The 14,778-nt window shown below is 32.2% G+C and overlaps 1 protein-coding gene across 5 annotated transcripts in view; it reads left to right on the forward strand.

Moving 5' to 3' along the window:
* LOC114340691 (radial spoke head protein 3 homolog B-like) overlaps positions 1 to 14,778 on the forward strand; it is a 132,458-nt gene that overhangs the window by 41,417 nt on the left and 76,263 nt on the right. For all 5 annotated transcript variants that reach the window (XM_050661989.1, XM_050661991.1, XM_050661992.1 and 2 more), the window contains exon 2: positions 6,311 to 6,707. In XM_050661989.1, the coding sequence (XP_050517946.1) occupies positions 6,317 to 6,707 (391 nt within the window). In that variant the 5' untranslated portion in view covers positions 6,311 to 6,316. The remainder of the gene's footprint in view (positions 1 to 6,310; positions 6,708 to 14,778) is intronic.

Raw genomic sequence — 14,778 nt, forward strand, 5'->3', positions numbered from 1 at the left:
TTCTGGAGAATTCCGGAAATCGCCACCTCTAGTAATTGTGTCACCTTCCATCTATCTCACATCTCTTCCCACCGCTTCCATACATATCTGCTCTCTTCAGAGTATTCTCGGCTTAGGTCGAGATGGAACCATTTGGAGCTGTTACTTTCGGTCGGTAATTAATACTTTTGTTACAATATAAAGAATATTCAGTGGGACATTAAATGTAGCAGACCCCACAGGTATTATGGATAATAACGCTTGCAGTCAACGTATATGCCTCGAGCCAAAGGCCCTTGGGTTACACACCATTGACCTCAAGCGTTATTATCCTTATAATAAATACCCTTGGTACCTTAATAACTATAATTTAGAATCAAAATTTATACCCAAATCTTTGATATTATTAGGTGCCACTAAAGGTACATTAGTTGTACAATAACAACAGTGTACAAAATCCCATGATCTACCAAAAGGACTTTTAAAACATTATTTATATTTAAGTATAGAATATTTCCAATAGAGAAATTCAAAAAATCAGGAAAGATACAGTACTCAGTGATGAAATAAATCAGTAGTGGATAAGTTTTACAAGAATAAAAATGCAATGCTTGAGTACAAAATCTGGAAAACAATCTGATCCAAACGATAATTTTAAGGCGTCTTTAAAATACTATTACATAATTATTATGTTAGATAGCTTAATACTATAATTATTCACATTTACTATATGTTAAAAGCGAAAAATTGGGATCTGATTATTTTGATTATTTCATTCATAGGAGATTCTGACCAATAGAAAGCTACAGAAATCTAAATTAAATTGATAATTTTTGATTATTTCATTCATAGGAGATACTGACCAATAGAAAGCTACAGAAATCTAAATTAAATTGATAATTTTCGATAATTTCCCCTCGTCAAGTATATTACGTCAGATGCCCTTCGTTGTTATGAAAAAATACATTCAGTGACATTAATGACAATTAATGTTTTAAAAATTATAAAAGTGATGACTTTCAACCGTAAAATATTTATAACAACTGTGTATTTAATTGTACTAATTTGTACTTACATAAATAAATTACAATAAAATTTTGGTTTTTAACAGTTTTATTCATGAAATAATCGCAACAAATTGCACTCGATCTCTAAAATTAATATAGAATTTTTGCCCTCGTGACACTTTGACATAATTTCACTCGCCTTCGGCTCGTGAAATTAAAACTGTCAAAGTGTCACTCGGGAAAAATTCAATAATTTTAGAGTTCTTGTGCAATTACTACTGATTATTTCATTCATAGGAGATTCTGACCAATAGAAAGCTACAGAAATCTGAATTAAATCGATAATTTTTGATAATTGCCCGTCGTTAAGTATATTACGTCAGATCCCCTTCGTTGCTACAAAAAAATACATTCAGTGACATTAATGACAATTAATGTTTTAAAAATTATAAAAGTGATGACTTTCAATCGTCAAATATTTATAAAAACTTTGTGTTTAATTGTACTAATTTGTACTTACATAAATAAATTACAATAAAATTTTGGTTTTGAACAGTTTTATTCATGAAATAATCGCAACAAATTGCACTCGAACTCTAAAATTAATATAGAATTTTGCCCTCGTGACACTTTGACAGAATTTCACTCGCCTTTCGCTCGTGAAATTAAAACTGTCAAAGTGTCACTCGGGAGAAATTGAATAATTTTAGAGCTCTTGTGCAATTACTACTGATAATTTTCCGTCAAGTATATTACGTCAGATGCCCTTCGTTGCTATGAAAAAATACATTCAGTGACATTAATGACAATTAATGTTTTAAAAATTATAAAAGTGATGACTTTCAACCGTAAAATATTTATAACAACTGTGTATTTAATTGTACTAATTTGTACTTACATAAATAAATTACAATAAAATTTTGGTTTTTAACAGTTTTATTCACGAAATAATCGCAACAAATTTAACTCGATCTCTAAAATTAATATAAAATTTTTGCCCTCGTGACACTTTGACATAATTTCACTCGCCTTCGGCTCGTGAAATTAAAACTGTCAAAGTGTCACTCGGGAAAATTCAATAATTTTAGAGTTCTTGTGCAATTACTACTGATTATTTCATTCATAGGAGATTCTGACCAATAGAAAGCTACAGAAATCTGAATTAAATCGATAATTTTTGATAATTGCCCGTCGTTAAGTATATTACGTCAGATCCCCTTTGTTGCTACGAAAAAATACATTCAGTGACATTAATGACAATTAATGTTTTAAAAATTATAAAAGTGATGACTTTCAATCGCCAAATATTTATAAAAACTTTGTGTTTAATTGTACTAATTTGTACTTAAATAAATTACAATAAAATTTTGGTTTTGAACAGTTTTATTCGTGAAATAATCGCAACAAATTGCACTCGAACTCTAAAATTAATATAGAATTTTGCCCTCGTGACACTTTGACATAATTTCACTCGCCTTTCGCTCGTGAAATTAAAACTGTCAAAGTGTAACTCGGGAGAAATTGAATAATTTTAGAGCTCTTGTGCAATTACTACTGATAATTTCCCGTCGTCAAGCATATTACGTCAGATGCCCTTCGTTGCTACGAAAAAATATATTCAGTGACATTAATCACAATTAATGTTTTAAAAATTATAAAAGTCATGACTTTCAACCGTAAAATATTTATAACAACTGTGTGTTTAATTTTACCAATTTGTACTTACATAAATAAATTACAATAAAATTTTGGTTTTGAACAGTTTTATTCATGAAATAATCGCAACAAATTGCACTCGATCTCTAAAATTAATATAGAATTTTTGCCCTCGTGACACTTTTGACATAGTTTCTTTCGTCTTCGGCTCGTGAAATTAAAACTGTTAAAGTGTCACTCGGGAAAAATTCAATAATTTTAGAGCTCATGTGCAATTACTACTGAGAATATTTGAATATGTAGTTGAGAAAAAATTACCAAATAAATTAACTATGCCTTCAGAATTATCACCTGTACTATTACCATAGAACATAGTAGATGGCAGATTGTAACTTTTTCGTTTGTTATTTACACACTCCCAAACTTATATGGAATCACCATGTATTTCAAAGTAATATTTATTTCTTTTGAAAAAACTTGGTATTGTTGCGAAGATCATAGGTTTTTATTGAAAATAAACAAATATATAAGACAATCGGATAGTAGAGCCCGGTACGGTATATATTATTTGCTTGAGTTGCAAGTTGAATGAAAATAAATAAACTAACTTTTGCGTCCAAAAACGAAAATATGCCTCATGTGGGGTTATAGGACTTACAACGAGGAAAGATTGGTCTTGTGGAGAAAGTAATGTTCTCAGATGGACATAGCTGCAGAGCTAGGCGTAATACAGGGCGTTCTGTCCAAAATGTATGCTAGGTAACAGGAACTAGGAAAGCTCCAAAATAAAGCAAAGGAAAGTCGCCAAAAGTAATAACGGCTCTCCACGGTCGTTTAATTGTCCAATCAGCTGGAAGACACCCAACCATTTCTCACCTGCGGCTCCAAAGAAAGCTTTTGGAAGCTACATGTGTAACTGTTTCAGTTGAAACGATAAGAAGAGAAGAGTTCGTACCAAGAAGTATACAGCAGGAGACAGTTATGGGTTACCGAGTTATCCAGGTAGCACAAGATTGATCGCCTAATTTGGTGTCTTCACCACCAAAACTGGAACATTGGGAATTGACAAAATGTGCTATTTCCAAAAACAGTCAGGATTTAATGTAATCAGATGGAAAATCAGATGACCCACGAAATCGTGTACTTAGAGGTCGAGAAAGACAAACAAGAACGAAAACTCTCAGATCTGTTCGCAAATATACAAGGGGAAGTGTAATGCTTTGGAGAGGAATTCTGATTCGTAAAAAAACTCCTTTAGTTTTCATCCAATCAACTTTAACTGCTCACAGTTATGTTGATAACCTGTAGTAAGGCTCTGGAGAGGTGCAACAGGAGAAAATTTAATTTAATTTTATGATAATGGACGTCTACATACCATTAGAGTGACTACAGACATCATTGAAACAGAAGGTATCCCTTGTCTGGAGAAAACACCGCACGGCTAGTATAAGCTGCTTTTAAAGGATGGAGCAACCTACCACAACAAAATGTTGATAATTTGATTAGGAGCGTGCCTACGCAAACTGAAGCTTGCATAAGGACTAGAGGTGATAACACTGACTACCACAAATTACAAAAAAAATAAATAAAAACAAGTTAAACATTATTCGTTTTACATTGAAATTTTGTATGCTATTGACTTTAAAACAACTACTTTCAATTTGTTTGTTAAATACTTTATTGTTTTATTTAATTGTTATGTATTTGTTATTAAATTGCTTTAAAATAAATATTGTTTGACTTCGTGCGTTCGTTTTTTAAATTCGCAAGTAATAGTAAGAACTTATCAGATGATTCCTTATAAGTTTGGCTGTGTGTATACAGGGTGAGGCAGATAAAAGTCCTATTAGAAATATCTCGAGAACTAAAGGAACCAGAATCATGAAAATTGGAATGAAGGGGTTTTGAATAGTGATCTCTTTAATGAAAATATTTTCATCGATTTGTTACTTCCGCTTATACCGGAAGTGGCTTATAACTTCGTTTTTTTAAATGGAACATCCTGTATATTTTTACATTTTTCGATTTCCTGGATGTCTTCTTTCTTAAAATATGAGGTTTTGTAATGTTATACAGGGTAGTTTAATAGATAATTACGTTTTTTTCTTAATTTCCTAGCAACATTCACACCCTGTAGAATTGTAGTAGTTTGACATTAAAAACTCTATTTATGTTCAAATGATTTTTAATATAGTCTACTATTGTTAAAAATTGTTAGTATAGCTAAATGTTGAATTGGACTATACAGGGTGGGTCGAAACTCGGAAAGAGTATTTTCTGAGTTTTCTTAAATGGAACACCCCATATTTTATTATCGTAATGAAATGATATATTATGCTACTTTTTTATTTCTTAAGCATTCCCTATACCTCAATGCTTTAATTTGTGAGTTATTGGTGATTCAAGCCAAACATTAATTTCAACAAAAAATACGTGAAATTTTATTAGGTTGGCCGTGAAAATATTCAATTACAAATAATTTTTCGGAAATAAATACATATTAATCTTGACTGATCTTTAAAATTGCCAATAATGGTTGAGCTATCAAAATACCTACGTAGTTAACATTCTTGGCGCGATTAACAATTAAGCACAAACTAAAGCATTTAGGTATAGGGAATGCTTAAGAAATAAAAAACTACCATAAAATGTCTTTTCATTGCAATACTAAAATACAGGGTGTTCCATTTAAGAATATTCAGAAAATCCTCATTCCGAGTTTCGACCAACCCTGTATACTAAAATTTAACATTTAGCTATACTAATAATTTTTAATTATAGTAGACTATATTAAAAATCATTTTAACATAAATAAAGTTTTTGATATCCAACTACTACAATTCTACAGGGTGTGAAAGTTGCTACGAAATTAATAAAAAAACGTAATTAGCTTTTAAACTACCATGTATAACATTACAAAACCGCATATTTTAAGAAAGAAGACAGCGAGTAGAATCTAAAAATGTAAAAATATACAGGGTGTCCCATTAAAAAAAACGAAGTTTTAAGCCACTTCCGGTATAACCGGATGTGGCAAATTGATGAAAATATTTTCATTAAATAGATCACCCTTCAAAACCCCTTCATTCCAATTTTCATGATTCTGTGGCCTTTAGTTCTCTAAATATTTCTAATAGGCCAGTTATCTGCCTCGCCCTATATATTTCCAAAAATGTGGAAGATTAAATAGAATGCCATTCTCAATATTATTCAAATATATAGTTACTATAACGCTATAACATTCAGTGGAGTCTTGTTTACATTCATTTCTTAAATGAGAAATTCTTTAGTAATCATCCCTTCTACCAAGTAATTTATACTGGTTATGGTATTTTCTTTTTTAAATGTATTAACTGCCTTAATCTAGCATTAAACTAAAGCGGAAATGAACTGGTTTTAAATTTTTTTAACGGAACAAATCCAAGTTAAAACTTGTGTATATAATAATATTATAAAATACTACCAATTTTTAATTAGCATACTGCTAATTAGGGCTTATACATCCAATATCTTGGTTTCTTCGTTGTTTTTACTGTTGTTGTTAAATTATAAAAATACGTCTTTTTTATGATATTTCCATTGCTTTATAAATTAGTCATAAAATATTAATGATTGCCTTGACTCATAAACCCAGTAAACTAAAGACTGTATGTACATTTTTTTAACAGATCTGCATGACATCAGCAACAAAGATGGCTCCTACTCCTTCAGAAACTTCTGGAGATGAAGACCAACTAGCCTTTAAGGTCATAAACCAAGACAATTTTCCAATAGTAGTAGTAGGTCAACCAATTTTGAAACCATTCGACCAATCAGCTCAAAAGAACAAACCTAACCTCATAGTCCACCCTATTCGAAGGATATCCAAGACAGTAGAAGATGCTAAGCCAAAACTTACTGAAAAACCTAGTGGATTATTAAATAGTAGTAACGAAAATACCGTGAAAGTACGGAAAAATCTTAGCTCTTCACATGGAAATTTATGTCATAATAATAGTACTGTTCAAATGAAACTAGAGGATTTAGAGAACAACCTAGAGCTAGAAAATTTTAACAAAATATTAGGTTAGTACTGTTTGTGGTTACTAATGCTTGCCATCTTTACTTTAATGCTTGTTTTACTTCAACAGCAAATACTTCCATCTAAGCATTTCTTTTAATATATTTTCTTTCTTATTACATGTACAGGATTATTCACTATATTTTGACCCCCCTGTAAACTGCTTTATTTACAGAATTAGAAAAAAATGTAAAATACAAAAGTTATTCGATTTTTAAATTATGATTTTTTGACATATATGTCATACTAGTGACGTCATCCATCTGGGCGTGATGACGTAATCGACAATTTTTTTTAAATAGGAATATGGGTCGAGTGCTAGCTCATTTGAAAGGTTATTCAATTGCCTACTCAGTAATATAAACATTAACATGATTAATTATACAGGGTGTCCGAAAATAATTTTTTTAATGAAATTAATTGACACAAAAAGAAGAATGTATGTAATTTATTTAATTCAAAATACATTATACTCCTGTCAGAAAACAGAAATAAATATTTATTGAACAAATAAACAGTACTTTTCACTTAAATTCAATGTTCAAGCTGCCTCCCATCTGCCTCTTGGAAGTTTGAACATTGAATTTAAGCAAAAATCAATGTTTATTTGTGCAATATTTTTATTTTTGTTTTCTAACAGCAGTAAAATGTATTTTAAATTAAATAAATTACATACATTCTTCTTTTTGTGTCAATTAATTTAATTTAAAAAATTATTTTTGTATAAATAATTATCTTAATCAAACTGGAATATGAAGTAAAAACCACTTCTATGTAAAAGGTATATTTACTAAAAATTTTTAGAATCCCAATGGATTCAATAAAATGAGTTCATCAGAACGTTTTCAAACCTATCGGTCCATCATCAGTGAATTTGAATACTTGCAAAATAGCCCCAGAACCAAACAATGGTTGTGATTATAAATAGATCTACATTATGTTAAAATAAATTTAATATGGCTAAACGCCGATGTTCAGGGATTAAACCTCTGGGAACATGGTGAAACTCTACCCGAGGACCCAATCAACCATCTTCGGTCAAGTTAAGTGACTTAGTAGTCATCGTTGACCGAAGATGGTTGATTGGGTCCTCGGGTAGAGTTTCACCATGTTCCCAGAGGTTTAATCCCTGAACATCGGCGTTTAGCCATTTTAAATTTATTTTAACATAATGTAGATCTATTTATGATCAAAACCATTGTTTGGTTCTGGGGCTATTTTGCAAGTATTCAAATTCACTGATGATGGACCGATAGGTTTGAAAACGTTCTGATGAACTCATTTTATTGAATCCATTGGGATTCTAAAAATTTTTAGTAAATATACCTTTTACATAGAAGTGTTTTTTACTTCATGTTCCAGTTTGTTTAACTATAAGGTATACAGCCAACCCAGGGAACTACCCCTTTTTAATTATCTTAATGTTTATATTACTGAATAGAGAATTAAATTACCTTCCAAATGAGCTAGCACACGACCCCTATTTTCATTTAAAAAAATAGTCGATTACGTCATCACGCCCAGATGAATGACGTCATTAGTATGTTATATATGTCAAAAGTTCATATTTTAAAAATCGAATAACTTTTGTATTTACCATTTTTTCCTCATTCTGTAAATAAAGCAGTTTACAGGGGGGTCAAAATATAGTGAATAACCCTGTACTATGCATATAATATGCGTGATAATTTTTATATTTATTTGTTGTACACGGCTTTCCGATAATCTTGATTGCACTCAGATCTATCACATCATTAAATCTACTTATTACTTGGCAATAAGCCACAAGTTAAGCCTGGCCTTTGCCTTTGCGGGCGATGTAGTGTTAATGATAAGAACTGGAAGGGAACTGCTGAGGATTTTTAATTTATGTATTTGCAGCGGATGCTATGCAGTATGGACTAATAATTAATCAGTAAATAAAAACAAATATATGGCAATGGGGCAGACCACATATAAAGACACTCAACTGAAGACCACCATAAACAACGAGAGTAAAGAGTATTGCTTCAAAAAGGTGAGAGAGTTTGGGTATCTAGGAGTAACAAGTAAAGGGGAAGAAAGCTAAGAGCAAAAAACCTTTTAGGCAGCATAGGCAAAATTGACACTATAGCAAAACATGGATTATGAACAAAAATAAAAAAAATATACTGCTGGGAGCGCGAGCGGAGTACTCCAAGGAAGATATTCAAGGAATTAAAAAACTGTGAAGACGTTTGGAGGAGACAAAAAAATGCAGGGATCCAAAATCCAGAAAAGCTGGGTGGAACACTATAAAGAACTACTTACCATCGAAGTAGAAGATCCAAATCAACCAGCCCCAGGAGCAACCAACAATACACCATTAGAGCCTCCATCTATTCAAGAAGTAGGGGATGCAATAAAACACCTAAAAAATAATAAATCTCCAGGAAGTGATAGTATATCCGCGGAACTTATTAAATATGGAGGTGCTACTCTGACTAATCAAATATATAAAATGATACTGAGAGCCTGGAATGAGGAACAAATCCCGAAAGAGTGGTGTGTTGGAATCGTTTGCCCGCTACACAAAAAGGGTAATCAATTGGAATGTAGAAACTATAGGCGAATAACCCTCCTTAATACAGCTTACAAAATATTTTCGAGTATTTTATATGGTCGCCTAAGTGCACATTCAGAGGGGCTTCCTGGAGAATTTCAAAGTGGTTTTAGGCCTGGTCGACCAACAACAGACCAGATCTTTTGTGATAAGACAAATACTGAAAGAAACCAATGAATTCAATATCCACACATACCATCTTTTCGTAGATTTTAAATCGGCCTATGATAGTGTCCTAAAAAATAAATTGTATGAAGCCATGGATGAATTCCACATCCCTGATAAACTGATAAGATTAGTTAAGGCTACAATGCGTAAAGTCGTTTGTAAAGTCGAAATACAGGGCGAACAATCACAGGCGTTTGAAACGAATGTTGGGCTGCGACAGGGAGATGCGCTGGCGTGTCTCGTCTTCAACATAGCTCTGGAAAAGGCGGTCAGAGATGCCCGAATAGACAACAGAGGAAATATTTTTAATAAATCATCCCAAATTTTGGCATATGCAGATGACGTGGACCTAGTTGCCCGCACAACACGCAAACTAGAAGAAATGTATGCCATCTTCTCAAATGCGTCAAAAAGTAAACGAGGAGAAAACTAAGATGATGGCATCAACACACAACAATAGAGCCAGAAACATCGGTCACCAATTCACTGTTGATAACTCTACCTTTGAAGTGGTGGACAAATTCACATACTTAGGCTCCCTGATCACCAAGGAGAACGTCATGACGGAGGAAATCAAGCGAAGGATAATCCCAGCGAATAAATGCTATTTGGGACTGAGTAGACATATGAGAAGCAGAAACTTAGCCAAAAAACAAAAATAACCATATACAAAACTCTTATACAACCAGTGTTGACATATGGATCGGAGACATTGACTATCTCCAAGGCAGATGAAAACCTTCTGCTTATATTTGAACGAATTATCCTGAAAGGAATATTCGGTGGCATCTGTGAAAATGGTATGTGGAGGAGGAGGTACAACTACGAGGTATACCACAGATATAAACATATATTTGGTGGTAAAGACGTAGTATCTCTTATAAGAATAGGAAGGCTAAGATGGGCAGGACAACTAGCAAGATCACAGCATAACTACCCTCCTAGAGGAATCCTTATGTCACAACCTGTGGGAAGTAGAAATAGGGGTAGGCCAAAACTTAGATGGAAGGATGGTGTAGATGAGGATGGGAGAAAACTAGGCGCATCAAACTGGCAACGGTTGGCAATGGATAGGACTGACTGGCGTAAGAGACTTGGGAAGGTCGATGCTCTTTCATAGGGCTGTAGCACCATTGATGATGATGATGGCAATGGGGCAGACCACATATAAAAACACTCAACTGAAGACTACCATAAACAACGAGAGTAAAGAGTATTGCTTCAAAAAGGTGACGGAATTTGGGTAACTAGGAGCAACAAGTAAAGGGAAAGAAAGCCAAGAAATTGAGAAGTGAATTTCGAGAGGAAAATAGATTATAGAAGCCCTACACAAACTACTAAGAGCAAAAAACATCTTGGGCAACATAGGCAAAATTGACACTATAGCCAACAGCAGTGATCCATCCTACACGGAAGTGAAACATGGATTATGAACAAAAATAAAAAAATAATGAACAGCTGGTAGCGGAGTACTCCAAGGAAGATATTCAGGGAACTAAAAAACGGTGAAGACGTTTGGAGGAGACAAAAAAATGCAGATATTAGAGAGCTGTACCGGAAACCAGAAATTAGCCAGACCGTCAGAACAAAGAGATTTAGATGGTTAGGTCATCTTAAGAGAAAGGCTGACGGAAAGTGGCTAAAGGACTAGCTGCTGAGAGTGGAAGGAAAGAAGAGAAGAGGATGTCCACAAAAGTGGTTAGAATTAGAAGCTTTTAAGGAAGGCCTTGAAATAATCGAGAAGACAAATTGGAGAACTGTGGCCAAGCGTGACCCGTCAAAATGACCCGGTCAAAACAGCCCCGTCAAAAAAGCCTCGTCAAAATAGCCCGGATACAAAATAGCCTCGACAAAATAGCCCGTAAACAAAATAGCCCCGACAAAATAGATCGCACACAAAATAGCCTCGGTCAAGACAGCCCCGGCGAAAACACCCCCAATAAAAAGTTTTACCTTTTAAAGGATTACCATTTATTTTAAATCACTATTCTAGTTGGGAAATAAGCCACAATTTAACTTAAAAAGATGATTATATTAACGTTTCGACTTCCTCTTCGGACGTCGTTGTCAAAATACAAAATAATGATAAATTAAACAAAAATGTTGTTGCTAGTAAAAAAATTCTGCTAATAATTTAATTTAATCTGACTCATTCCTATCGGCAATTCAGATTATACATTTTAAAGTAGAAGACTTTAAAATGATATTGCCAATATTTATGAGTTGCGTTCCTCGGACGACTTTATTGAAAGATAGTTCATTCGATTACATGAAATCAACTTTAATTTAAGCAAGTGATCATAGCAAGTGATCCGTCTTTAAAAAGACAACCACATGCAATAGTAACAGTAAAATTTTCGTGTTAGTGATTCCATAGTAAATCACTAAAAAAAAACCAGGAATTTTTTTCCTGGTTTTTTCCTAACAGAAGACACAGGGTTCGAGTTCTCTAAAAAGACGATTTTTATTTAATGTAATCAAGTATATTCAAATGGGAAATAAGCCACAATTTTACCTAAAAATGATTTTATTAACGTTTCGATGCCCAAGTCGGGTGTCGTTGTCAAAATACAAAATAATACTAAATAAACAAAAATGTTGTTGCTTAGTAAAAAATTCTTCTAATAATTTATTTAATCTGACTCATTTATATCGGCAAATCAGACACGTATTATACATTTTAAAGTAGACGACTTTAAAATGATATTGCCAATATTGATGAGTTGCGTTCCTGGGACGACTTTACTAAAAGATAGTTCATTTGATTACATGAAATCAATCCCAACTCAAGTTTGGGAATATCAAATATTATATATATAGAATATACAAAATCAATATTGGCAATATCATTTTAAAGTCGTCTACTTTAAAATGTATAATACGTGTCTGATTTGCCGATATAAATGAGTCAGATTAAATAAATTATTACAAGAATTTTTTACTAAGCAACAACATTTTTGTTTATTTAGTATTATTTTGTATTTTGACAACGACACCCGACTTGGGCGTCGAAACGTTAATAAAATCATTTTTAGGTAAAATTGTGGCTTATTTCCCATTTGAATATACTTGATTATAAAAATGCCACAAGAAAATAGCTTCAGAACAACATTATTTAATGTAGTTAAGATAAGCATATTGAATAGAGGATAATTACCATTTCCGAAAAAATGTATTTTTAAGGGATTATTTCACAATGAATTCTGAAGGGGGCTTTTTTGTCGGGACTATTTTGTCGGGGCTATTTTGTGGGGGAGCTATTGTTTCGCGGCTATTTTGTCTGCAGGCTATTTTGTCGGAGCTGTTTTGTGTGCGGGATATTATGTCGGGGATATTTTGTCGGAGCTTTTTCGACGGGGCTATTTTGACGGGGTACCATGGCCAAGGATAGAAGAAAATGGAGAAAAATAGTGGACAAATTCCAAGCAAAAAGTTACTGAAAAGCCTACTGGATTATTAAGTAGGTGGCAGTAATGAAGATGCCATGAAAAATTAAAGTACGCAAAAATTTTAGCACTTCACATGGTTTATGTCATAATAATAGTACGGTTCAAATGAAACTAGAGGATTTAGAGAACCACCTGGAGCTATGCAGGCGACGCAATACTAATCTCTCAAAGTAAAGATGATTTACAACGTAGGCTGCACCATTTTAATATAATTGCTCGAAAATTTAAAATGTTAATTTCCCCAAAAAAAGCTAAATGCATTGTAGTCCAGGGCGGATCTGTTTAGAGACGGACGTTGAGAGGTGACTCCAATTTTTTTTGCAAATATTGCTTGAAATTGGCCCATATAATAATAATTGAGTTATCCTCCCACTCAAAAAGGTCCGGAACATTGTTTAAATAATCAAAATGTCAAAAAATGAAGGAAAAATTAGATTTTTTCTTGGTTTTTTGATTATAACTTTAAAAGTATTCACTTCCGAGAAAAGTTATACTAAAATAAAAGTTGCGTAATTAAATTTACTACAATATAAGATTAGTTAAAAATTTTTAAAATTTTTACCCTTGCTGCAAAATAGCAATAATTGCAAAAAAAAACATAAAAAAACAAGTATTCGCATTTTACGTTTTTCAAACATTTCTGCTAAACTTATGAAATTCATGTTTCATCCAGAAAAACTTTGTGATATGGTAAAATAATACTGTAAATTTAGTTAAGATCGGTTCAACAGATTTTGCAAAATAAATTTTGCAATCCAGCTTTCGAAAAAAAAATTAATTTTTTCAAAATGTTGTAGTACTGAAAATAAAGCAGGTAGCAAGTTAAATTTTTTTTTTGCAAATAGAAGAATACTGTGCCTTTCATTTGCAATTTGCAAAATTAAAATCGGTTAACTACCAAGGCGTCAGGATTTTTTTTAAATAAACATTAATTTTTGGTGCTACGCGCAGGACAGCGGTGTTTGATTCACACAAGTTGATTTCCACCAAAATTTATTCCAATCTTTATCTAATATATTATTTTCTTACTCTATATTTTGTTGTATTTTAATATTTTAATTCCACAAAAAGCAAACTAATTTTATTATTGTTTGTGAAATATTGTTTAAACAATTGCAAATGTTTAAAAATAATAAACTTTTATTCTCTAAGTTAAAATATATGAACAAAGAAAGTTTTTGCTAAAAAAGTGTTATTTCAAAAGAAAAGTATGTGTTTTTATTTTGCAATAAACAAATTTATTTATTTATATCGAAATGTAATAAAAATTAAAATATATCAATCATTATCAAAGGTCATTGAAATGCCCAATCAGAGCAAACTATCCGCTGTCCTGCGCGTAGCACCAATAATTAATGTTTATTTAAAAAAAATTCCTGACGCCGTGGTAGTTAATCGATTTTAGTTTTGCGAATTGCAAATGAAAGGTACAGTACACTTCTATAAGCAAAAAAATGTTTAACTTACTATCTGCTTTATTTTCAGTCCTGTAACATTTTGAAAAAATGAATTTTTTTTGCGAAAGCTGGATTGCAAAATTTATTGTGCCGAAATTTACAGTGTTGTTTTACTGTATCATAAAGTTTTTCTGGGTAAAATATGAAGGTCCTAGGTGTAGTATAAATGGTTGAAATACGTAAAATGCGAATACTTGTTTTTGTATGTTTTTTTCGTAATTATTGCTATTTTGCAACAAGGGTGACTATTTTTTAAATTTTTAGATAATTCTATGTTATAGGAAATTTAATTTCGCAACTTTTATGTCAGCACAACTTTTGTCTAAAATGAATAGTTTTAAAGTTATAATCAAAAAACGAAGAAAAAAATTGAATTTTTCCTTCATTTCTTGACATTTTGATTATTTAAACAATGTTCCGG

Source organism: Diabrotica virgifera, chromosome 9, assembly GCF_917563875.1.
Source record: "Diabrotica virgifera virgifera chromosome 9, PGI_DIABVI_V3a".
Taxonomy (NCBI): Eukaryota; Metazoa; Arthropoda; class Insecta; order Coleoptera; family Chrysomelidae; genus Diabrotica; species Diabrotica virgifera.